General features: G+C 42.8%; 1 protein-coding gene across 1 annotated transcript in view; it reads right to left on the bottom strand.

The window, feature by feature from the left end:
- Positions 1-18075, bottom strand: part of LOC309703010 (protein NLRC3-like) — a gene marked incomplete at its 5' end in the record, with an annotated part of 32718 nt that extends 14643 nt beyond the window's left edge. The window contains 5 exons of the mRNA XM_082527712.1: positions 1722-1895; positions 5862-7659; positions 7811-8015; positions 10480-10558; positions 17960-18075. Of these exons, the coding sequence (XP_082383838.1) occupies positions 1722-1895; positions 5862-7659; positions 7811-8015; positions 10480-10558; positions 17960-18075 (2372 nt within the window). The remainder of the gene's footprint in view (positions 1-1721; positions 1896-5861; positions 7660-7810; positions 8016-10479; positions 10559-17959) is intronic.
- Positions 18076-23024: the final 4949 nt, after the last annotated feature.

The raw sequence follows: 23024 nt of genomic DNA, 5'->3' as shown, positions 1-23024 counted from the left end.
AGAAATGAATCAGTCTTTCATTCTCACTGCTGTTTGACTTCAGCTCTCAATGTCCCACCATAACCCATGGAAAGAATTACTGTCCATCCAGGCTCCTGAACATGAAGCTGAAGAAGGTGGAGTATTGTGAGGGCTGATGGAGATGATGATGAGGAATCCAGGAGCAGTGGGTGGATGGCAGCATCAGCATGAAGGATCAGCGTGAGAACACATCATCATCCACAAAGGAAACCAGTCTGAGTGTCTGACGCTCTTGTTAGAAAGACGCAGTCCCAGCAGTTAGCTTGTCTGCTAGTTAGCTGAGAGCTAACTCACTTGTACATTGAATACCAAACTGTGTAAACCAGGGGTGTCAAACATATGGCCCGTGGGCCAAATCCAGCCCTTGACATAATTTCATATGTCAAATATTGATGAATTTTCAGGCTTGCTGATAATCAATGTGAGCACGGCTGAGGTTTTATTCTGATGAGCAAACCATGTGGCCAAACACTTTCAGAGACAGACTGGGATCATACCATTATGTGAAAGAGGACATGTCCCATAGACAGCAAGGGTAGTGGTAGAGACCAGTACACAGAGAAATGGGAGCTGTACTGAAATGCAAGCGTGTCAGGAAAGAGTGAAAAGGCAAAATGAGCAGCATCTGGCTGCATTTCAGTGATATTGGAGACCACAAAGCTGAGTGCAACATTTATACAGGAGATATACAGGAGATGCTGAGAGTAGAACTGATAAAATTAGGAGCTGGCTAAAGTGAGACCCATTTTTATTTCCACCCATTTTCCACTGTGGAGGACAAAAGGTTTCAAACTGGTCCAGGTCTTAAACCTCACGTGTTCTTCCTAATAGCAGTAAATGGATAGAAATAAGGCTTTTATGAAAACACTGAATAAAACTTGCTGCCTTTAAAAAGACTAAATGTACAGTTCAGTATTGAATACTACATAAAATAAACTATATATAAAGTGTGTCTGAATGGCAGAGATGCAGAACTATGTGCATGTAGCACAGAGCCACGGCTCAGTGTCTGAATGAGTCTCACAGACCTGAATGTGCTGTTGAAGCCATTTATAATTATAACGTAATTCTTTACTCGTTTGATCTGCTCCTTACCACAAGCCACCAGACGTAGAAGGTTTTGGACTTTTAACTATATTTTCTGAAGTTTTACAACTTTTCTTACTGTTAAAAACCTCGTTATGGCCATTCATGCTATACAAAGTAATTAGACATGTGTGGTATCAACAGAAACGTCAGGATCTCAGCTAAAAGTTCACAAAACCATCTCAACAACCACCAAACAGCTGAAACAGCAGGTGAACAGATCACACAAAAAAGATCTAAACACAAATCCCCCTGATCATCTGTTTTTTAAACATGAAGTGTAGTTTTGGACGTTCATTTACTGCTGGTTCAGTGAATTTTGGTTGGACAGTGATGAAACCTGCAGCCTCAGAATCTGTGAGAAGTCTGCTTTCAGCACGCAACAGCATTGTTGTGTTGTGTGGATCCACCTCTGCAAACTCATCACTGTTTCACCATCATGTTTCTACTTAGAAAATAACAAAGGAAGCAGTTCCCAGGAACTACTTCCTGTCTTGTTAACATAAGAGTATGTTGCCCTTCAAAACACCTCCACTTGTCCTCTTATTAGAGGACTGCCTTATTATTAATCTGCTAATTCTGTCAGTTGATGAAAGAAAAATGCTTGATCTCACCTGAGAGTTTCCAGTGTACAGTGTGGACTCTTCAGTCCTTCAGACAGAAGCTTCACGCCTGAATCCTTCAGGTTGATGTTACTCAGGTCCAGCTGTCTCAGATTAGAGGTCTGAGAGCTGAGACCTGAGGCCAGAGCTTCACAGCTTCTCTCTGACAGGTCACAGTGACTCAGTCTGAAAAATAACAGATAAACAATTACAAAAATAAAACACTTATGTCGAAGTGTAATGAGATACTATTATATTTAGCAATATTTCATCTTGTTTTGTCAGGAAACTGAGCACTGATGCAGAGCAACATGTGGAGAGAATCAGAGGAGAAGAAGTGAAGAGAGAACAGCAGTAAAACAACACTGAATTGTTCAGTGTGCTTTTGATATCAACAAAATGTGTCAAACTTCTTTATTTTGTATTTGTTTTAGTAGAATTGATGATTATCACTTAGATAACAACCACAGGCCAGGTCTAAATTGCACTTTGGTGACAGTTACACCCAGAAATATTTCAGAAACGTGGACAATTTGTGCTCCATTGTATTCAGTATTGAACAAACTGAGTACCGATGACCACTTAATATTTTTGATATTTTATTTCAGTTGTTCCACCTGATCTGTGTTAACTAGAATAAACATTTAAAAGCTAAAGCTATGATCACATATGTACTTACAGAGCTTTGTTGGAGGCTTTGACCACTGGCAGCAGCCTCAGAAGAGCCTTTTTAAACGCTCATGTTCTCACTTAGATCATTTATTTCTACTTACATTTCATTCTGGGAAAAATGGGGATTACTTTGGAAACAGGAAGTATTTTCCCCAAAAATCAGCCCTGGATTAGTAAATCACTCCAACATGTTCTCAGTCAGAAGAAGCTGTCTTGTTATGAGGGAGAGAAGAAAAAGATTGAGGCACAGAAACTTGTTGAAAGAAAGATAAAGCAGCTAAAATCAGGTCTAAAAGTAAAGCAGAGCATAGGTTGAATAAAGGACACTCAAGGCTGGCTTTGAAAGGAATGAAGTCCATGGTGGGGATGCAGAGCAAGGACCAAAGATGAATGTGATGCTGAATCAGCAGAAGACTTGGACTCATTTGATTCCAGCTTTGATATCATTGATTTCAATGAAGAGCTTTGTGATTGTAGCAAAGGACTGGTAGCTCTGAAAGTGACACTGCTGAAGTGTTTGTGAAGGTTCGCAGTCATCTAAAAAAAAAGGCATCTGGACTTCTTTAAGTTTCTTGAAGACGTTTCGCCTTTCACCTCTCATCCAAGAAGCTTCTTTATTTCTAGGGTCAAATGGTCCCAGATTTAAGCCCTGTGGGAGAGTCCGCCAAGGGGGTCATGAACCAAATGATTTTACAATTATTGGTTAACTAAATAGCTTCATTAAAACACAACTCTTCTTCTTTTATAGCAGCACTTACTCCTTGTAAGCTCCACCTGCTCCACCTTCTGAGTCAGACGACATGAAAACAAACTGTAAATCTAGTAGAACCATGATTGGAAATCTTCTCAGATCCATTTGTACATTTAGAGCCTGATCCTGAAATATAGCAGCACGGACATTCACAGCAGCAAAGGGTTCTTGCTGATCTGAGCTGGCTTGGCCCTGGCTTATTGAAGATTAAAGAAAGCAGAACCAGCTGTTCAAACCCCCACAAGGCTGCCCGCTGTGACTGAAACAATGGGACGGGTCGTGACTTCTCAAAATGGGCTCATTGAACGCAGCACGGATAAGATCTTGAAGAAGCTCATGGTGGTCGTGAGTTCTCAGACTTTGCTCTTTGAGCGCAAAACCGATAACCTCTCGGAGAAGCTCGTGGCTCTCCAACGGGAGATTGAGAGACGAGTGACGGACTGTTAGATCAGCTGTGAAATTGACATGCAGTTGTTCGCACCAAAGAAAGCCACCATCATTTTATGCGGCTAACATACCGGCGCCAGCTGTGGTCTCAAGGCTGGAGCTGAACATAACAAATCTCACCCTGATAACAGACGGTGTTTAGACTGTTCCTTCCCATCCTAAGCATGCTTATCCCCTCCCGGTGCAGACGGTGGGTCGAGGGGACCAGCGCAAATGCTGCAGGCCCGGATGCGCTGTCTACACCGGCTGTCTTTCACCTTTTACCCATCCCTGTTGCTTGTCATGTGTTTCTATGGCGCATTAAGAGTTTTCATGTGCTCTGCGCTAAGGTCATTTTTTTTGTCTGTTCTCAAACTGATCTCCCTGTTGGAGCTCAGTCTGGGGGGAGTTCTTTTTTCTCCTCATCTTTCCTGATGTTGTGCATTTTCTGCTGTTCGGTTCCAGGTCGCTGCTCTAGCGGCTGACCGGCCAGCTACCTAGCCTGACCCGTCTCCCCAATGTGATGTTTGTGTATTGTATGTACGGTTGGAAAGCTCAGTATCCTAATTGCCCTTTGAAAATAAATACAGTGTTCTGAATCTGAATCTGAAAAGATTACAGACGACGACTCTGTTCAGTAAATATTACGCTCATGCTGTCACGAAATACCAAAGGTAGGTAAAACTCTGGTTGTTGCAGCCATCCAGTATGACATGCTTTGTACTGTTCTGCTGCAGTTTGTGACACCTGGTTGATGAGTTGTAAAGGATGATGAAACAAACACTTCACTCAATGTTTGTCTTCTAAACTGGATGTAATTTTGGCAGCTGAGAGTTTTTCTTAATCTATCCCAGCTGCAAATAGGAACACAACAAATAAATAACTTTACCCACTTGGATCCTTATCATTCAAGATTGTGAAAAGATTCTCTACTCAGAGAATACTGGAGATTTTAGATGAGAGAGATGGAAGATGATGAAGGGGAAGAGTTTTCAGAACTCGAGGCCTTTTGTCTTCACTGTATAGGACAAAGAAGACAGGAAGGGAGGGAGAAGTGAGGAGAATAACACAGGAAATGGTCTTGGGCAGACTCAAACCAGGCCCTGGAGTCACAACTCTAACCTTCAGTGCATGGGTCACCTGCTCAGCCAGGTAAGCTACAGCAGTCAGCAGTGTGTGAGTTAATTTGAAGACAATGATGACTATAAGTCAGGTAAAAAAAAATACTATCATCAACCAACAAGGGGAAAACAGTGAGCTTGAATGGCCAAGCTTTGACCAAGTGTGGCTCACTCCTCGGTCTTCTTGCACAAGGAGTGAACCACCCTGCATGGCTATCAATGTGGTGCAACCAAGGCCATCATACAGTACAGGCCATCCAAGCTGATTTTAACTTTTCCTCCCAGATACCACCTTAGAAATCATCTAGATTAGGATATGTTGGCTGTTCTAGATCCAATCACAACAAACAGAGCTGTTGTGTGTCCAAGGTGAACAGGAAGAATATATACATGCATAAAGTCAATAAAGTCAGAAGGTTTGCTTTAGACTGTGCTGCAGTTTATCATCAAAGACAAACAGGCACCATGCTGCCAACAAATGGCATCAAGTCTGACTTGAGGTTTTTTGTTCTTTTTTTTTAAAATCAAGATTAAATTTTATAGCAACCACAGCAGAGATGACCAGGGAAGGTGTGTTTGAAGGGATATAGCTACAACAGCTGGTTTCAGACTGAAGATGAACTGAGGTGCTGCACCCAAGTCTGCAGGTTCAGGGAGGGACAAACATCTGCTGCAACCAGATTGGAGTGAGAGGAGAGAGCAGGCCAACAACAACAAAGAAACAACAAACACACTGTGGAAGACCGAAGCAGAGTTTAGTTTAAAGTGGAACTAAGGATGTTTCTCTGGCTGCCAGGATTCACTGAGTAATTCAAATGCTTTCTTTAATGCAGGACCCACCATGCATGTAAAAGCAAGTGTTTCACCAACATTTGTGACTAAAATAGACCTGCAGTAGAAATGTATCTAGGAGCATGCATGTGAATATAAAGTATCACAACATCAGGCACATGCAGCCTAAGTGTTTAAACAAAGACTGATAACATAACAGCAGCAGTGATGATCAGAGTTTATGGTGAATCCAGCGTCTCGAGTTCTGGAGGCATCAAAGAGGTCACAGTTGTATTGGAGAAATCCCAAAACTTTAGGATACAAATTCATACAGAGACAGAAAGCCTGGTGAAATAAATTACTGACACAGTTGGATGTTAAAAGTAAAGACATGAGTACAAATGTACTCACAGGGCTTTGTTGGAGGCTTTGACCACTGGCAGCAGCCTCAGAAGAGCCTCCTCTGAAGCAGAGTATTTCTTCAGGTCAAACACATCCAGATCTTCTTCTGATGACAGTAAGATGAAGACCAGAGCTGACCACTGAGCAGGAGACAGTTTATCTGTGGAGAGACGTCCTGATCTCAGGGACTGTTGGATCTCCTCCACTAGAGAACGATCATTCAGTTCATTCAGACAGTGGATCAGATTGATGCTTTTCTCTGCAGACAGATTCTCATTGAGCTTCTTCTTGATGTACTGGACTGTTTTCTTATTGGTCTGTGAGTTACTTCCTGTCTGTGTCAGCAGACCTCGTAGGAGAGTCTGATTGGTCTGCAGTGAAAGACCCAGGAGGAAGCGGAGGAACAAGTCCAGGTGTCCATTTGGACTCTGTAAGGCCTTGTTCACAGCACTCTGGTAGAAGTGTTTCTCTGCAGAATCTCCTGTTTCAGACTTCTGGGAGGTTGTTTGTTGTTGTTCCAGCAGATTGAGTCCAGAGTTGATGAAGGTCAGATGGACATGAAGAGCAGCCAGAAACTCCTGAACACTCAGATGGATGAAGCAGAACACCTTGTCCTGGTACAGTCCTCTCTCCTCTTTAAAGATCTGTGTGAACACTCCTGAGTACACTGAGGCTGCTCTGATATCGATGCCACACTCTGTCAGGTCTGATTCATAGAAGATCAGGTTTCCTTTCTGCAGCTGATCAAAAGCCAGTTTTCCCAGAGACTCCATCATCTTCCTGCTCTCTGGACTCCAGTGTGGATCTGTCTCAGCTCCTCCATCAAACTTGACCTTCTTCACTTTGGCCTGAACCACCAGGAAGTGGATGTACATCTCAGTCAGGGTCTTGGGCAGCTGTCCTCCCTCTCTGGTTTCCAGCACATCCTCCAGAACTGTAGCAGTGATCCAGCAGAAGACTGGGATGTGGCACATGATGTGGAGGCTTCGAGCTTTCTTGATGTGGGAGATGATGCTGCTGGCCTGCTCCTCATCTCTGAATCTCTTCCTGAAGTACTCCTCCTTCTGTGGGTCAGTGAACCCTCTGACCTCTGTCACCCTGCCAACACAGTCAGGAGGGATCTGATTGGCTGCTGCAGGTCGTGTGGTTATCCAGAGGCGAGCAGAGGGAAGCAGTTTCCCCCTGATGAGGTTTATCAGCAGCACATCCACTGAGGTGGACTTTCTAGGGTCAGTTAGGATTGTAGTTTTGTGGAAGTCCAGAGGAAGTCGACACTCATCCAGACCATCAAAGATGAACACAACCTGGAAGTCTTCAAAGCTGCAGATTCCTGCTTCTTTGGTTTCAGTAAAGAAGTGATGAACAAGTCCCACCAAGCTGAACTTTTCCTCTTTCAGCACATTCAGCTCTCTGAAAGTGAATGGAAATATGAACTGGATGTCCTGGTTGGCTTTGTCTTCAGCCCAGTCCAGGCTGTATTTCTGTGTTAAGACTGTTTTCCCAATGCCAGCCACTCCCTTTGTCAGCACTGTTCTGATTGGTTCATCTCTTCCAGGTGAGGCTTTAAAGATGTCTTCTTGTCTGATGGTTGTTTCTGGTCTGTCTGGTTTCCTGGATGCTGTTTCAATCTGTCTGACCTCATGTTCATCATTGACCTCTGCAGTCCCTCCCTCTGTGATGTAGAGCTCTGTGTAGATCTGATTCAGGAGGGTTGGGTTTCCTGCTTTAGCGATGCCCTCAAACACACACTGGAACTTCTTCTTCAGCTTAGACTTAAGGTTACGATGACAAACAGCAGCTGGAAGTTCTGAATAATAATAATAAAAATACAACTTTAACAATCATATTTTACAAAATGCTGATGACAATTTCTGACCCACTGAGAAATGACTGAACACACTGGTGTCACAAGTCTCTCATTTATCCAGCAGCTTAAATCTTTAGATAAATCCTCTTACGTCTCTGCAGACGGTCAGCCAGCTCCTCCTGCTTCATTCTCCTCAGGAAGTCCACTGTGATCTTCACAAATGCCTCTCTGCTGTTTCTCCTCTGCTCATCATCCTCCCTCTGAAACTCCAAGCACTGGGGCTTATTTGGATTCAGAGCCTTCTGGATCTTCTTCAGCTCGTTCTTCACAAAAGTGATGATGTTGTCCTCCAGCAGCTGGAACAGAATATTTATGAATGACCCACCACTCTGAACTTTAGTCCACACAACATCCACTTCTTTACGATCAAGGGGCATATCATCCACGAACTCTTTACCAATTATAGGTTTGACTTTATCTGATTAACTGAGACTTTGTCCACAACTCCATGATCCCAAAACGTTGATGCTGTTCATATGAATGCAGCGATTTCAGTGGGAGAAACATTTCACTGGTGTTCAGAGCTGAACTACCAACAGGTTGATGATCAAAGCCAGAAACTTGGAGATGTTTCAGGTGACTGAGTTGATCGTACAGACAACTGGTCTTAAAGGTTCACTCTGTTTACACATACAGATCAGTATTTAAGGTTTGACTCTCATCATCCACTGGAGCACAAACTGGGCGTCATCAGGACACAACAACACAGAACAAACACCATCCCCACAGACACAGCAGCCAGCGAAGCAGAAGAACTTCACATCAAGAAGGTCCTGAGTAAATGTGAACGCTGGTTTGAGGGCGGAGTCAAGGAGGCCATTTATGTGAAAAGGAAAGACCATCTCTGAATGGAGGCGGGGCCTAAGGGTACAACTGTCACCATCTTACATGCTGTGATTGCAGCCATTCCCCAGCTCTCTGTGAACTGGACTCATGAACATTGATCAACAACCATTGATCAATGGTCCTGACAATATGCGTACCAATGATCAATGAACTGACCTCCCAGCCCATTGTTCCTTCAGTGGGCTGGTTTCAGTCATACAAATGTCCTGTTTATGAGATTGAAACCTGCAGTCAGCTGAGACTGAAGAAGTCACCTGATGATGATGAAACGTTTCTCCCACTGAAAACATCCAGATGAACAGAATCAAGCTTTTTGGGATTTACGTACCTGGATGATTGAGCATCAAGACACAACTCTGTGACTTTTCTCAGATGAATCAATCCTCTCCTCCAGCTTTGTTTACATCTACCAGCCCTGTGGCGCTGCCCAGGGAAATAATCTATGTGAGAGGTGGAAAGTCATACAGGTGTCTGCTCCTGCCTTCAGTTATTTTATCTACTGTGTGTCAACTGGCTGAACCTCCTCCAACTGTCTACTGTCTCCCTAAACTCAACAATGACTTAGTGATCTATCCATTCTCTGACCAAACACATCCTGCTGCAGGAGGTTAACATAGCAGCCAATGATGATCCCACTCACTGTGAACAACACATTTGGACCTGATTTGCTGCTCTGGTTTACACGTGAACTTCCACTGCTGCTGTCACCAACTTGAGAGGCTCTACAGAAAAACTGGACTTGTCCATAAAAACCATAAACTACATTACAAGGACAGCATTGCTCAATCAACTCTAATTACTACTGACATGTTATCTCTTCTAACTAAGGTACAGACACTCAAACTTGCTGCTTTCAGTGAGAAGTCAAATGTCTGAATATGAGCTGGAAGCTGCTGAGAGTCCTCCTCCTTCCCGTGGGGTTTACTTTCTCTACTACTTTCACTATAAACACGCCCCTTTCATGCACCTGCAGAGGGCCACCAGCAGATGGAGCTGTCTTAAACAAATCCACTTGGATAGTTAGCTGTAGATGACTTTATCAGTATGATTGTAGGACTTTGAGTTATTCTTTAGATTTATTTCAACTCTTATATTGTGCACAAGTGTTGAGCGACCCATAATTTCTCCGTAGTTTTCATAAGAGCAGCCAGACTTTCAGCTAGTTTTTCTTTGCTCTGCAGGTTTTATGAAGGTGTGTCAAAGTTGTTCTTTGGACATTAGCTGCTTATTAAATCATTTTCAGTCCTCGTACAGAAACACTCTTCAAGCTAAATCCAAGTGTGTTAGACCAGAGTTAACCTGATAGATATGCGTGGGTGTGTAACTCTTAGAAGCTGTTTGGCTGCTTTTTATGGGGGCTGGGTCTTTGGAAAGTGTTTTAGTAACACACCCTGAACTGCACACTTTAACAAACAACATGAGATTTTAACTGTAATGTAAAACTCATGTGATTCACTGTTATTAAGCACAAACACATCTATGGCCCTGTTTCCATTAGTAGCTGCTCAGATCGACTCACCACAGGTCACCACGACTGGACTGGATCCACTGGTTTCCATTACAGTTGAGGACCACCTAATGTGGTCGTCTCAATACAGCCGAGTGTCAGCTCACATCATTAGTAAGTGCTAATGCTGCTAATTTCCATCATATTTGTCATTTATTGCTCAAAGTTATTGAAGAAACAGTTATTCAGCTTCATTCCCACTGATCTCGACTACAAACTGTTTCACTTTGGTTTCTGTTTAAAGCCTCGATGTTTAAAACGTTTCCCTGTGATCACATTTGCACCGTCTGATTTCAAAGTTTGTTTCTTTTGGTCATTTAGTCCACAGAGTCCTTGGTGTTCTGAAAGGGACCTATAAATAAATGCATTATTATTAATATTAAAGTAGTTGTTGTACATGTACAGACCATAAATATGGAGTCCAGCTGTGTTTGATGCTGCTGGGCAGACTGACCACTGGGAACCTCTGAGCTCTGCTGGTCCACTCTGTGGAGGAACCATGAAGGATTAGATCAACACAGGATAAAGATCCAGGAGTTTCTGCTCAAATAACTTCATCTGAATCAAGTCTGTCAAGTTTTAAACTCTCAGATTGTGAACATATCAGTAATTTTCAGTCTGTTTTCATGGACGTCCTTTCAGTGGTGATGTCAGGGATGATTTTGAAGAAGCTCATCAAACTGAACCATCAGCAGATCACTGCTCCAAAACCAGAACATGATCCGAGTCTCCCTCCACCACCAGAACACCAGCTTTACTAACGTGGTAGATCAGTGTAGTACAGATCAATAACTGATGAGTCATTTGATCAAAATCACTGAGTGCTTCACGTCTGACCCTCTGATGCTTCTGTAGACATTTTGCATATTTAATGAATGTCTGACAGTTTTACATTCATTCTATGAACACAGTGGAAATGTTGTGTTATAGTCTCCATGTTGTTTCCAGCATCATAAATTCTTCAGTTCAGAAAATTAGATTCTTTCTTCACAGCTGAAAAACAACAACATTTATTCTCTATTGAAATCTGCATCGTCCACTCCAAAGGTCACAATCTGAAGGTAACATCTGGTTTTGTTCCCTGTGGTTAACTCTGAGCATCAGTATGGTGGGATTTATCCACTACATCCACACCACTGTGGTTCAGTGTTGTCCTGATGGAGTAACAGCAGCCAGTATGATCCAGGCTTTAGCTGCTGGGTCTCTGTGTGACCTCTCAGACTGTTTAACAGATCAGACACAAAGAGAATCAGAGCAGCTCTGTTCTTTAAAGACAAACATGAACCCACTCAGGTCACACTTTCCCCACAGATATGAGCATCACTGTCCTCAAACAGCAAATGACCAAGTCGAACATTTGGATCTTTTCTCTTTCATTGTTTTCTTTTTAATGAATCTTTGTAACAATCTGAGGATGTTTCAGGTCATATTTATCCAGGAAACACAAACATGTAAAGGAGTCATCACAGCTCTCTGACCTCGTTGCTCCAGGTTCACCACTGAAGTATGGGGGTGGAGTTTTGGACCGGTCACTCCTCACAGACGGACAGCTGGACCCTGCAGACTGTGACCTCTGACCTCTGCAGACACAAACATGATTGAAGCAGCTGTGATCACACAGACTGCAGATAATGCAGCTGTTTCCTGTCAGTAACATCCTCTTAGATTAGAGTTCAGCTTTTTACAGGAAAACTGGACAAAACTGATTTTTGTTACAAACTCATTTTCATTTCCTCTCAGCTCACAAACACAGTCAGACAATCAACCAGAGTCAACACTGATTATAATGTCAGTGCAGAATTATTTCTGTTACTCAGTGAGTTCAGCTCTCTGACCTCGTTGCTCCAGGTTCACCACTGAACTCTGGAGGTCGTTCTTTGGACCGGTCACTCCTCACAGACGGACAGCTGGACCCTGCAGACTCTGCTCTGTCCTCCTCTTCCTCCATCATCATCTTCAGTCAGTCTGAGAGGTAAACCACAAACACTCAGTGAGTTCACATTAACAGGAGGAACTGAGTTACAGTCGCTGACCTCTGACCTGTCATGTGACCATGAAACCAGGTCAATATATCTGTAGGTTCAGTCATCCAGGTCATGTGATCTAAGGAGCTTGGAGAGAAAAGAGACGTCTTTAAGTTTCTGGAAGACGTTTCATCAGAGAAGCTTCTTCAGCTCTAAAACCAAACGGTGGAGAGTCCCAGATATTTAAACCTGAGAGGGAAAGAAAGCATGTCGCTGACCCACCACTGATGTTATTTCAAGGAGGAAACTGAGAGCCTTTGCACCAGGAGCACAAACATCAGCTCCAGCAATGATCCACTGATGTGTTTTTATTCCATGTATGAATGTTGTTATTGACAGAGATGACGTTTGTGTGTCAGTGATGCAGTGACTGTTGTTGTTACCTGTACAGGCTGGTTAGACTCTATGAAACAGATCATACAGATCTCTGCATGTTAGAAGAGACTATTAAAGGTCATGAATGAGACAAAGGCAGGGAGGCGTCCTTTACAGCTAAACAGCAGAGTGAGAGAACAGCCAGCACCTCTACATTTATCACATTATACAGCACATGTATGATACTGACAGGGATGAGAAGAATTTAGTGATTCTGATCCCATCATTGATATTACTTATTGATTCTCAGTAGCTCTGCTCTGACAGTCACCACCATCACTGAGCAGCATATCAAAGACATTTGTGCACATTAACTGCATGTTGTGGCTCAAATGTTTGTGCATGTTGGAGGCATTTCCTCTTTGTTGTGATCAGTGTTGGTCATTACTCAAAACAGTCATTATTACACATATTACACAGAACACTTTGATTAAAAGTAATGGAGTACGTTACTTCATTACTCCTCATAACATTACTTTGATGTTACTGTGTGAAATGAACAAATGAGCATGTAACAACATAAAGCTGAGGTACAGCCCCACACACCAACACAGATCCTGATGAGGTCACGTGATGTTTCTCTGAGTGTTTATGAACACAAATCAAAGATGAAACAGCACAAAGACACTTCAAAGTGATTCTACTGTAGAAACATGAACAGGTAGAAACCTGCAGCCTGACTGCTCATCACTTTGTTACCTGTTCAAGTTCAGCAGCAGCAGCTGACTTTATCAATGTGAAAACAAAAATGTCAAAAACCATTGCTATTCTCTATAAAACAAAGCATGTCCTGAACAAAAAATCATTATACACACTTTATTGTACTCTGTTGCTTCCATATATGACTTACTGTCTGGAGATATGGGGTAATGCATATAAAACGAACACTCTTCATATTTTCAAGTTACAAAAAAGAGCTATAAGAATTATAAACCAATCAAACTATATAGAACCAACTAACATTTTGTTTATTAATCTGAATACCCTGAAATTTTATGATTTAGTTGAATATAAAATGGCACAGATAATGTATAAAGCACAAAATAACTTGCTTTGCCCCAGTACTCAGAAGCTGTTCAAAGTCAGAGAGAGTCAATATGACTTAAGGGGAAGAGATTTCTTTAAAAAAAACAAGATAAGGACAAATATAAAGCAGAGATGTGTTTCTGTTAGAGGAGGTAACCTGTGGAATAGTTCTGACAGGGATTTAAAAAGGTGTGGTTCATTTTCCTCAGGGATAGCTCAGTAGGTAAAGTGGTCGCCCCATGATCGGAAGGTCGGCGGTTCGAATCCACTTAACGGCTACCCTGAGGTACCCCTGAGCAAGGTACCGTCCCTACACACTGCTCCCCGGGCGCCTGCTTAGTGGGCTGCCCACTGCTTCACTGAGTGAATGGGTCAAATGCAGAGAAAAACAAGTAATTTCCCCATGGGGATCAATAAAGTATCCATTATTATTATTATTATTATTATTATTATTAAAAACATGTTTAAAAATAGAGTATTAGAAAAATATATAAATCAAGAATGAAAAGAGCAAAAAAAAAAAAAAAAACAACCTCTTGATTCTTTTGCTTTGATGTAGTTACTTATCTAAGGTGCAAAGTTTTTTTTTCTTGTTTGTTTGGTTTTTGCTTTGTTTTCTTATTTGCTTCAGGCCCTGTGTACAGGAGCTGCATGCAAAAAGATATTTTGTGAAAAGGGTTGGCGTAATAAGCAAATGCTTCAGCCAATACCTTTTGATTAGCCTTGTTTCATGCTTACTTGCTTTATGGTCGATTTTTGTTCTGTTTTCACTGAGATATTTGAATGCTAATCAATAAAATCAAAATCAAATCACGGTGCTGGTCTGGGGTCAGTGTTTACTCAGCTTTAACTCACTCTGGGTTCTAGGTTAGCTTAGCGTTAGCTTAGCGTTAGCATGCTGTGTGCTAGCTCAGCGTCAGAGCTCTGCAGGTGTCTCGTGTGTAAATATTAATCACAGTGACAATGAAGGAGGTAAAGGGCTGTGACGTCATCACGTACGCTGCGTCCTCTGTGGGCTCTGAGTGAACTCAAAGTACAAACTACAAGTACACAAACACGAACGTAGCTCAGAGTGGCGGACACACTCGGCCTCGTTGGTCCAGCTGTGAGTCCGTTACCGTGAACTATGGAGCGGCAGATTTGTGCTGAACTAAGCTGCACACAGCTGATGTTAGCCAGGAAACATTACACACTGACTTTAATGGAGAGACCGGAAATACAAACACACACAGTTTGTTGTGTGAAGAAATCAAACACGAGCTGAACAAACAGTAAAGTTCCTAAAGACAAACTGTTAAAGGAGGAAACAAAGCAAACTTACAGTTTCTTCACACCAACAACAAGCTCCACTCCACACCTGGACACTAAACACGGACACACAGGTGAGCTGCTTCCTGGAAGGAGGCGGGGCTCCACCTGAAACTCAGCACAGGTGGGAGGGGCTCAGCTCTGTGTGTGCTGATGTGTTAACTTTAAAAATATGCCGTCTGACTGCTCAGACTGAGTCAGAGTAAAGTTCACATGCTGACGTGTGGAGACATGAAACCTTGTTGTAGCTGCAGGTGTGAACACACTGATCCCAGATCAGCTCTGCTGTATTTGTAACATGAACATTTCTGCTGCAAAGCTTCAAATGTTCAGCATGTTTCTCTGTTTCCAGTCTATAGATCCAGTCACACTTTCTACCTTCACCTGTGCAGTAAAGACTGAGAGCAGAGCTGAAAGCAAGCGTCCAATCAGTGAGCAGCATCAACACCTGAGCTTCATTCAGACTCTGTTATTGAAGATGTTGTTGGTACAAAGTTCATCTGCTGCTCACATGAATCCATGAAAGATTTATTTCACTGAATGTTTCTTCAAAGCTCATTTCAACCTGTTGAAGTCATGAATGAAAGTGCAGACTGAGAGTGGATCACATGATGTTTGAGGTGTGTCATGTGACATGTTCAGTATTGTCACACATGTCTAGATTGTCCCTGATATCATAACTGCTCAAACACTGATGATTATATTTGAAGAATTATTCCTGATGGCAGCAAAGTTTGAATGGAGCTCTCTGTCTGTGCTGATTTGTCGCCCTCTGGAGGTCAAAGCACAAACTGCATGATGTCACTGTAACCACCACAGAGACAGGAAGTGTTTTTATGACTGAAACACTGAAATGATGCTAACGGCTGTCGTTAGGCTCACTGACAGCAGTGCTGATGTGTTCATGTCAAACACTGGCTCAGGTCAGACTCCTTCATCCTTCTCCAGCGTGAGGCCGCCCTCAGACCCACAGGAGCCCTGACCTTTGACCTCCTGACCCTAACCATTTTAGTCTTGTTGCATCTTTAAATGCAAATCCTGTGAAATGGTCAGGGGCGGCTCTAGAGAAATTTTCTTAGGGTGGCAAAATCAAAGCCTTTTCCCCCAAACACATATGCAGGTGGTTACATGTGGTTAAAATGATTCAAATGCAGTAAGTATGCACGTTTTTCATATAAATATAGTCTATAACTTAATTATTGTCTGTACCCACATGGTTACACACTTTAGTTACATGAAACATGTGAGTTTTGATGTTATGTACTGTACAGCCTGTATATTAAATACATATGTAGCCCAATAAGTATAAACTCCAGAAAGCTACACAACATGGGGCGCTTCATTTACAAACACAAGTCTAACTTAAGTTTCACTGTTTTTGTTAGAAAACAGTCACATTGTTGCAGCTTAAATGACACAAAATGTCAGAAATCTGCACTGTCATGAACAAACATGTAAACCTCATTTTTCATGATTTGTTGGATTCACCCTCTGAGGTCTGAAATACAACCGGACATTTGTGACTCCTTTGAGTTTACGTTTGTATTTCACCCTCAGATTGTTTCATTTTATTTTTTCCTCCTCTTGCTTTGTTTGGTATCTTTTCAGCTCAACTGAATTTAGTTGTTTTTTCACTGACATACTGCATTAGTATTACTATTACTATTAATGTAACTATTACTGATCTGAAATCACACAAAGAACCTAAAATCCTAGCAGTATTTTTTACTGTAAAAAAACCACAGACGTGTTGGGTAAATGTTTATAACTTGAAATGCAAATATAAATTGTACATTTTGTAAACAGATACAACTATTTATCTAAAAATGCAGCCAATACACCTGCTGTTTTTTCATTTTCTACAACCATTTAAAATAGCACTCACCTTCCTTCATTTCCACAGTGTAACATCCACCCACCTGTGTAAAATCAGAAATTCCCATGGTGTTGTTCAAAATGTGCTCTGGCACAATCATAAGCATCACTTGCTGCTGAAAACAAGAAAAAAGCCGTCCTGCTATGGGCTGAACCATTTGTTAATGTGGAGGGGGGGACACTATGGAATATATCCAGTTCTAGCATTTATATTCACTGCTGACTGTAACTACGCTCAAACTGTTAAACTTATTTTAATAAACAACACTGTCATATGCAAAACTGGGGAGGTACTTGGGGTGGCAAGGGATCATTTTAGGGTGGCACTTGCCACCCCATGCCACCCTTCTAGATCCGCCCCTGCTGATGAAGCCAACAGGTTCGCTTCATTTGCAAAAAGCAGATATGAGTTTCTGAGGCCACAGTCTTCTGTGGCAGAAGGGGAATCAGGGGAAGCCCTGGAGGAGTCCACCACCCACCAGAAACAGGTCTGAGCTCTCACTGCAGTTGTAAAGGGGCTACACAGCCCACATGAGGCTGAGGGATGCAGCCTTCTGTCAGACTGTCACTAACACAGAGAAACACCCGTGTACACTCATACTCATGGGCACATACACCAATCAACCTAACCCCACTAACTGCTCGTCTTTGGACTGTGGGAGCCAGAGAACCCAGAGAGGACCCAGACATGGGGAGAGCATGCAAACAGCTTAGATGTTGGATTTGAACCCAGAACCTTCTTGCTGTCAGGAAACAGTGCCAACCACTTTTCCACTGTGCTGCCTGTTTGACTCTGATACACCCATTTTTGAGCTCTTAAAAACAGCCCTCCACACAACAGAGACAAACCATAAAGGACTTTGTGGCTTGTAGCAACCAAAGAAAGTTTAAGGTGCAAAATAAAGAGGTTGAAAGGAAAGTAATAAAGATGTAATTATAACAGTAATGTTGGCTGTGTATCACGTGTGGCATGTCATTGTGGGGCTGGCCTCTGTTGGGATTGAGAATATGTGATGGCGGGGGCAGGGTTGGTTACTGGGGTTTATCCTGATCTCCTGTTTAGTGGAACTGTGCTCCTTTGAATCCACAGCACTAACCTGGCACACACACATAAAATGCATCATTGCTACAGAGCACAGCAGGACTCATTATGAGTGGTGGGGCAGGCTGGATGGTGTTGAGGAGTCGTATCGCAGTGACATTGGCTCCCCTGCTTCACTCTCTCCTGCCCCACTAATGCAACTCACTAATCCCTCTGTCCCCTTTAGGTGGGGCTCACGCTGACAAGATAAAATAAGCTGCACGACTGGTGGGTGGGGGCTGTGCTGTCAGCCCCCCTGGGTCTGCTCCTCTGTGATCCTCAGTGGGCCAGTATGCCTCTCCTGGTAGCTCCATGGGGGATGGTGTGGTGGGTTGGTGGGTGCCATGGCGACTATGTGCGGACTTCACATTTTTGTCTGCTGTGACAGCTCCTTGATCTGGGCGGGGCCAGTGGGGTGTGGGTAGGTCCTTTGTGGGGCTTTGGACGTTGCCTGAATATTGTCAGGCAGCTGGGTGCTGTGCCTCGACCCTTTCTTCCTTTGCATTTGTGGTTTGGTGCCATAAATGCACAACATAGAAGAGCCACCTCGACGGGACAACACTCAGCGGTTCATCTGTCTCTCTTCCACAGCATGTCTTTATCCTGTCTTCCTTCTCTCACCACAACCAATCACAGCAGATGGCCCCGCCCCTCCCTGAGCCTGGTTCTGCTGGAGGTTTCTTCCTGTTAAAAGGGAGTTTTTCCTTCCCACTGTCGCCAAAGTGCTGCTCATAGGGGGTCATATGATTGTTGGGTTTTTCTCTGTATGTATTATTGTACGAGCTACCTTACAGTATAAAGCACCTTGAGACGACTGCTGTTGTGATTTGGTGCTGTGTAAATAAAACTGAATTGAATTAAGAAACAACTCTTAGATTCCTCACATGATTCTCCTGTATTCCTACGGGACGCCAAGGTAATATAACATGGAAGTGTGTCGCAGTGCCTGGTGGCCACATGTTACCCATAAACTGTCAACCTGACCGTGCTGTAGCTACGTCCAAAGACTAGTTAAAGATTAAAGCTTTTTGGGGGGTTAAATCTGACATAAATAAAGAAAGAATAACATTAAAGTCGATTCTTTTGATCACTGTGGTTCTACTTTGAGGATATGATGTGTAAAAACCCTCAGTCGTGGCTGGTGGATCTCACATTCCTGGTCTTTGCAATTCCAGTTCAATGAAGCCTCATTTTCACCTTTTTCCAGGTAAATTTTCCCAACTGTTCTAATGTCCATGCTGTGGCATTGACCCATCATTTGTATTTCCTGTTAATGGATTTTTAATATGGTCTGGGAAATTACTATATATGAGTAACTTCCTGTTGTATTGCAGCTTAAGGCCATTGTCACTGAAATAAAGCCCGAGTTGTAATAGTTTGCATCCAGAACGAGGAAAAGGAAGAAACCCAAACACTGCTCAGTGGATGAGTCCGTCCTGGAATAAATACCAGGACAAAACTAAAAAGAAGAGCTTGTTTCCTCGAAGCAACAACAGAAAGCTCTTTGTCTCTACAGATGTTTCTGGGAAACACGTTAACAATATTTAAACATTTGTTCTTAATAAACGTTTTTACTTAATGATGCTTTATGATATTTCTATCTGACCTAATGCAGCAGCGTATCCACATGAACTCTGCAGTGTTTCTACCCAGAGGCCACCGTGGTCCTTCTTTACTAATGCTGAGGGTTTTCTCCCAGCCGTGATAGCCTTTGACAGGTAAACTGAGTCATTCCAGCCCAGTGCAAAAATAACCTCCCTGTCTGCTCTTAACTTCACGCATCGATGCTAAAACGTTGCATAACTGAACCTGCAGACTGTGATCCTGTAGCTGTCGAGGAGAGGGCTTGATGCCGTCCATCTTCTGCTCAATTAACAACGCCTGCAACCTTTTGAGCCTTGGTCCTGCTACAGTCACAAATATAACATCATCACTCTTTATTTGATCCACTACACTGCTGTCATTTCTCTGTTATGGCCCCACAAGGTCACTGAATTCTGTCATTCTTCTCCAATCCATGGTTTTCAGTCACTGGTGGGCAACATTACTCTACCACGACTGCAAACAGTGGACAGTTGGTAGGTAGTCCTGCAGGACGCCTGTCTCGAGCCAAGGCTACTTGGAACATCTCTCCATGGAGGAACAATGAAGACATGAAGAGAAACTATAAATCTTTGGGACTTGTGCTCCAACAGCTTTGTTTAAAGGCCTGAAAGTGGCGACGTCTCTCCCAGAGCTCCAGCTCAGTGACATCTATGTGTGCCTTGTATGCTTCAGCTGACGCTGCTGCCAGGATGAAAGCTGTCAAACCGAGCACAGCTACATGTTCCACCTGGATGGGTAAATAATGTGTTTGAGGTGAGAACAATCAGGAAAGCTCGCCAGCGGCTTTACTTCCTGAGGAGGCTGAGGAAGTTTGGCATGAACGCCAACATCACCTCAAATTTCTACAGGTGTGCAGTCGAGAGCTTGCTGACGAGCTGCATCACAGTTTGGTACGAAGCTGCTCTGCCAGCAGCCGTAAATCACTACAGAGGGTGAAGGCAGCAGAGCACATCACTGGCACGAGGCTTCCTGCCATTCAGGACATTTATCTCCAGCGGTGCCTCCATAAAGCACACAGCATCATCAAGGACCACAGCCACCCAGCACATCAGCTGTTCTCCTTGTTACCATCGTTACAGGAGTCTGTCTGCTCGGACTACAAGACTCAAAAACTGTTTCTACCACCAAGCCATACGACACCTCAACCACAACACTTAAACACACACAACACAGCACTCAGAAGCTACCTGCAGCTTCACAAGTACTCTGTTTAATCTGCACTGGTCACTCCACTTTATTGTCATTGATATTTATATTTAAAAGTGCAATACTGAAATTTTCTGCTGCTCATTCCTGTGCAATGTCCCATCTGCCCTCCCGTCATATTTCTCTTCAAGATTTTCTTATTTAATCACTAGTGTACATATATTTATAGATACAAATATATTTAGTCATCTTTTCTCTTTTACCATGTCTCTCTAATATTTGCTCCTTACTATTTTTCTATTTTCTTTATTATTTTATTTTATTATATTTTCTCCTACTGTATCAAGCTGCCGAGTGACTGCTGCTCGTCAAACACATTTCATTGCAATGTTGACCCTGTGCTAACTTGCATATGACAAATAAAACTGAAAACTGAAAAGAAGAAACTGGTCGTTGTTAAAGGAAAGGTAATCTCCACATAAGCAGCTTAGATGACCTTCCACGTGTAAATCTTACAATGTGTTGACTTGGACATGAACAGTGTAGGACCAGAAAAGTCCCAGCAGTGTTAATTTGTCACATTAATGTAAAATGAAGTATTTTTCTGATGTTGGGTTAATCGTTCCTACAGTTTAAATGAGCCGTCACTGATGTTCACATGTGGCAGCCATACTCTACGGCTTCTGTAAATAAACACTGATTACTGAATCCAGTTTTGGCTACATTAAACTCAAAGACGTTCAAAGGATGGCTGGAAAGCTACAGACTGCAGTACTGTTTGGCACCAGTAGCAAAGTATGTCTGTTGTGGAGTTGTAGACATGTAACTTGAACATGTTTGTAACTTTTTACTAGCATTTTGTTTACTATGTTTCAGATCTATGGCACTAAATGGGGGACTGACCACGTTTTTGACCTTGACTGGACTTACTGGGTCCAGTAAAGATATCATAGCCAAAGGTGGCTCTGCTTCCAGTTCTGGCTTATAGGAAGATCTCTGAAGGTTGGGTGTAATCCTCTCCTGACTTTGGATCACTCTCTTAGATCTAAACCTCCAGCTCTGGACTCGCCATCCTCAAAGACTGCTCCATAAGAACACAGGCATGTGTGAACAGCCCACTCCTCCTTTGGTCAATGGCACACACTTTTAGACGATGTGTATTCAGCATCTGGCAAGAGTGGAATCAACTGGGGCTATTTCTAAATTAGCGTCACCATTGATTGTGGTGGTGGCAGCAGCTCATTCTGCTGGCTCTGTGTAACAGGGTCATAAATCACATTGTTATAATGTGTTCTAAACCCCCAAACTGCTCCTTTTATACCTGACTTTTAGGACCTCCAAGCCTGTAGTTGTGTTCATTATCAGTTAGAGCCCCTCCTCGTTCTTTTCTTCTTCTTCGGTGCAATCCTATAAATACAGTGTACCCCTTTTGCCTCTCCCCTTTTCTACAATCCCCCTGTGGGAGAGGTGGGTGTCATTTCTTTCCAACACTTTAAAACACACATATAATGCATATTTAGCCACCTGGATGTTTCTGGTTGCAATTTTAGTTCGATTATTGTCATTATTAAGCCTGTTTTTGTTAGATGTTATAAGTGTGTCGTATGTGTGTATCATAAATGTGTTTTAGGCGCCATAAATGCTAGCATGAATATATACTCCTTGCTAGCTTGGGAGCTGTGGTGGGTTGAACTAACCCTCTTCCCCACTGTTTGTATTTGGTCGTAGGAGCTGGAGTGGGCAAATTATTTACTGGGAGGTCTTTCTTTCTTTTACCTTTTTTATCAGACACAACGCAGAATCACACCGGTTACATCTGCAGCTCGTCCATCACCTGTTCTTCCCATCACTTAATGTTTTTGCTGCAAGACGTTGGAGTGAGTGCCATCTATTTTGCTGTTGTTTGGAGGCATTTTAGTTCAGTGAGAGACAGGAGGTCACGCAACAAACTGCTCAAACGAGTGGAAGCCGCTGCCCTCTGCTCGTCAGCTGGGAAACCTGGATCTCCCTTGTTGTGTTAACAGACCTCTCTGCATTGAATCATACCTGTTATTAACCTCTGTCTCTCTTCCACAGCATGTCTTTATCCTGTTTTTCTTCTCTCACCCCAACCAATCACAGCAGATGGCCCCGCCCCTCCCTGAGCCTGGTTCTGTCGGAGGTTTCTTCCTGTTAAAAGGGAGTTTTTCCTTCCCACTGTCGCCAAAGTGCTGCTCATAGGGGGTCATATGATTGTTGGGTTTTTCTCTGTACCTATGAAGCGCCTTGAGGCGACTTTTGTTGTGATTTGGCGCTATATAAATAAAATTGAATTGTCAGGGTCAAAGTTCAGAGGTAAGTTTGTTTAGCAAATGAATGACAATAAATCATACATGTTTGCTGATTCACAGGTTAACAGCCTGGAGGAACAGGGCTGTGTCGTTCCTGTGATGTGATTCAGCTTTATTTTAGTATTCATTTATTTTATTAGCTTTATTTCAGCCACTCAAACAAAACAACATTATATTAAAAC

This window comes from Aulonocara stuartgranti, assembly GCF_965226115.1.
Source record: "Aulonocara stuartgranti genome assembly, chromosome: 3".
Taxonomy (NCBI): Eukaryota; Metazoa; Chordata; class Actinopteri; order Cichliformes; family Cichlidae; genus Aulonocara; species Aulonocara stuartgranti.
Note: the sequence above shows the minus strand (reverse complement) of the source record. Positions and strands in the feature narration are given on the sequence as shown.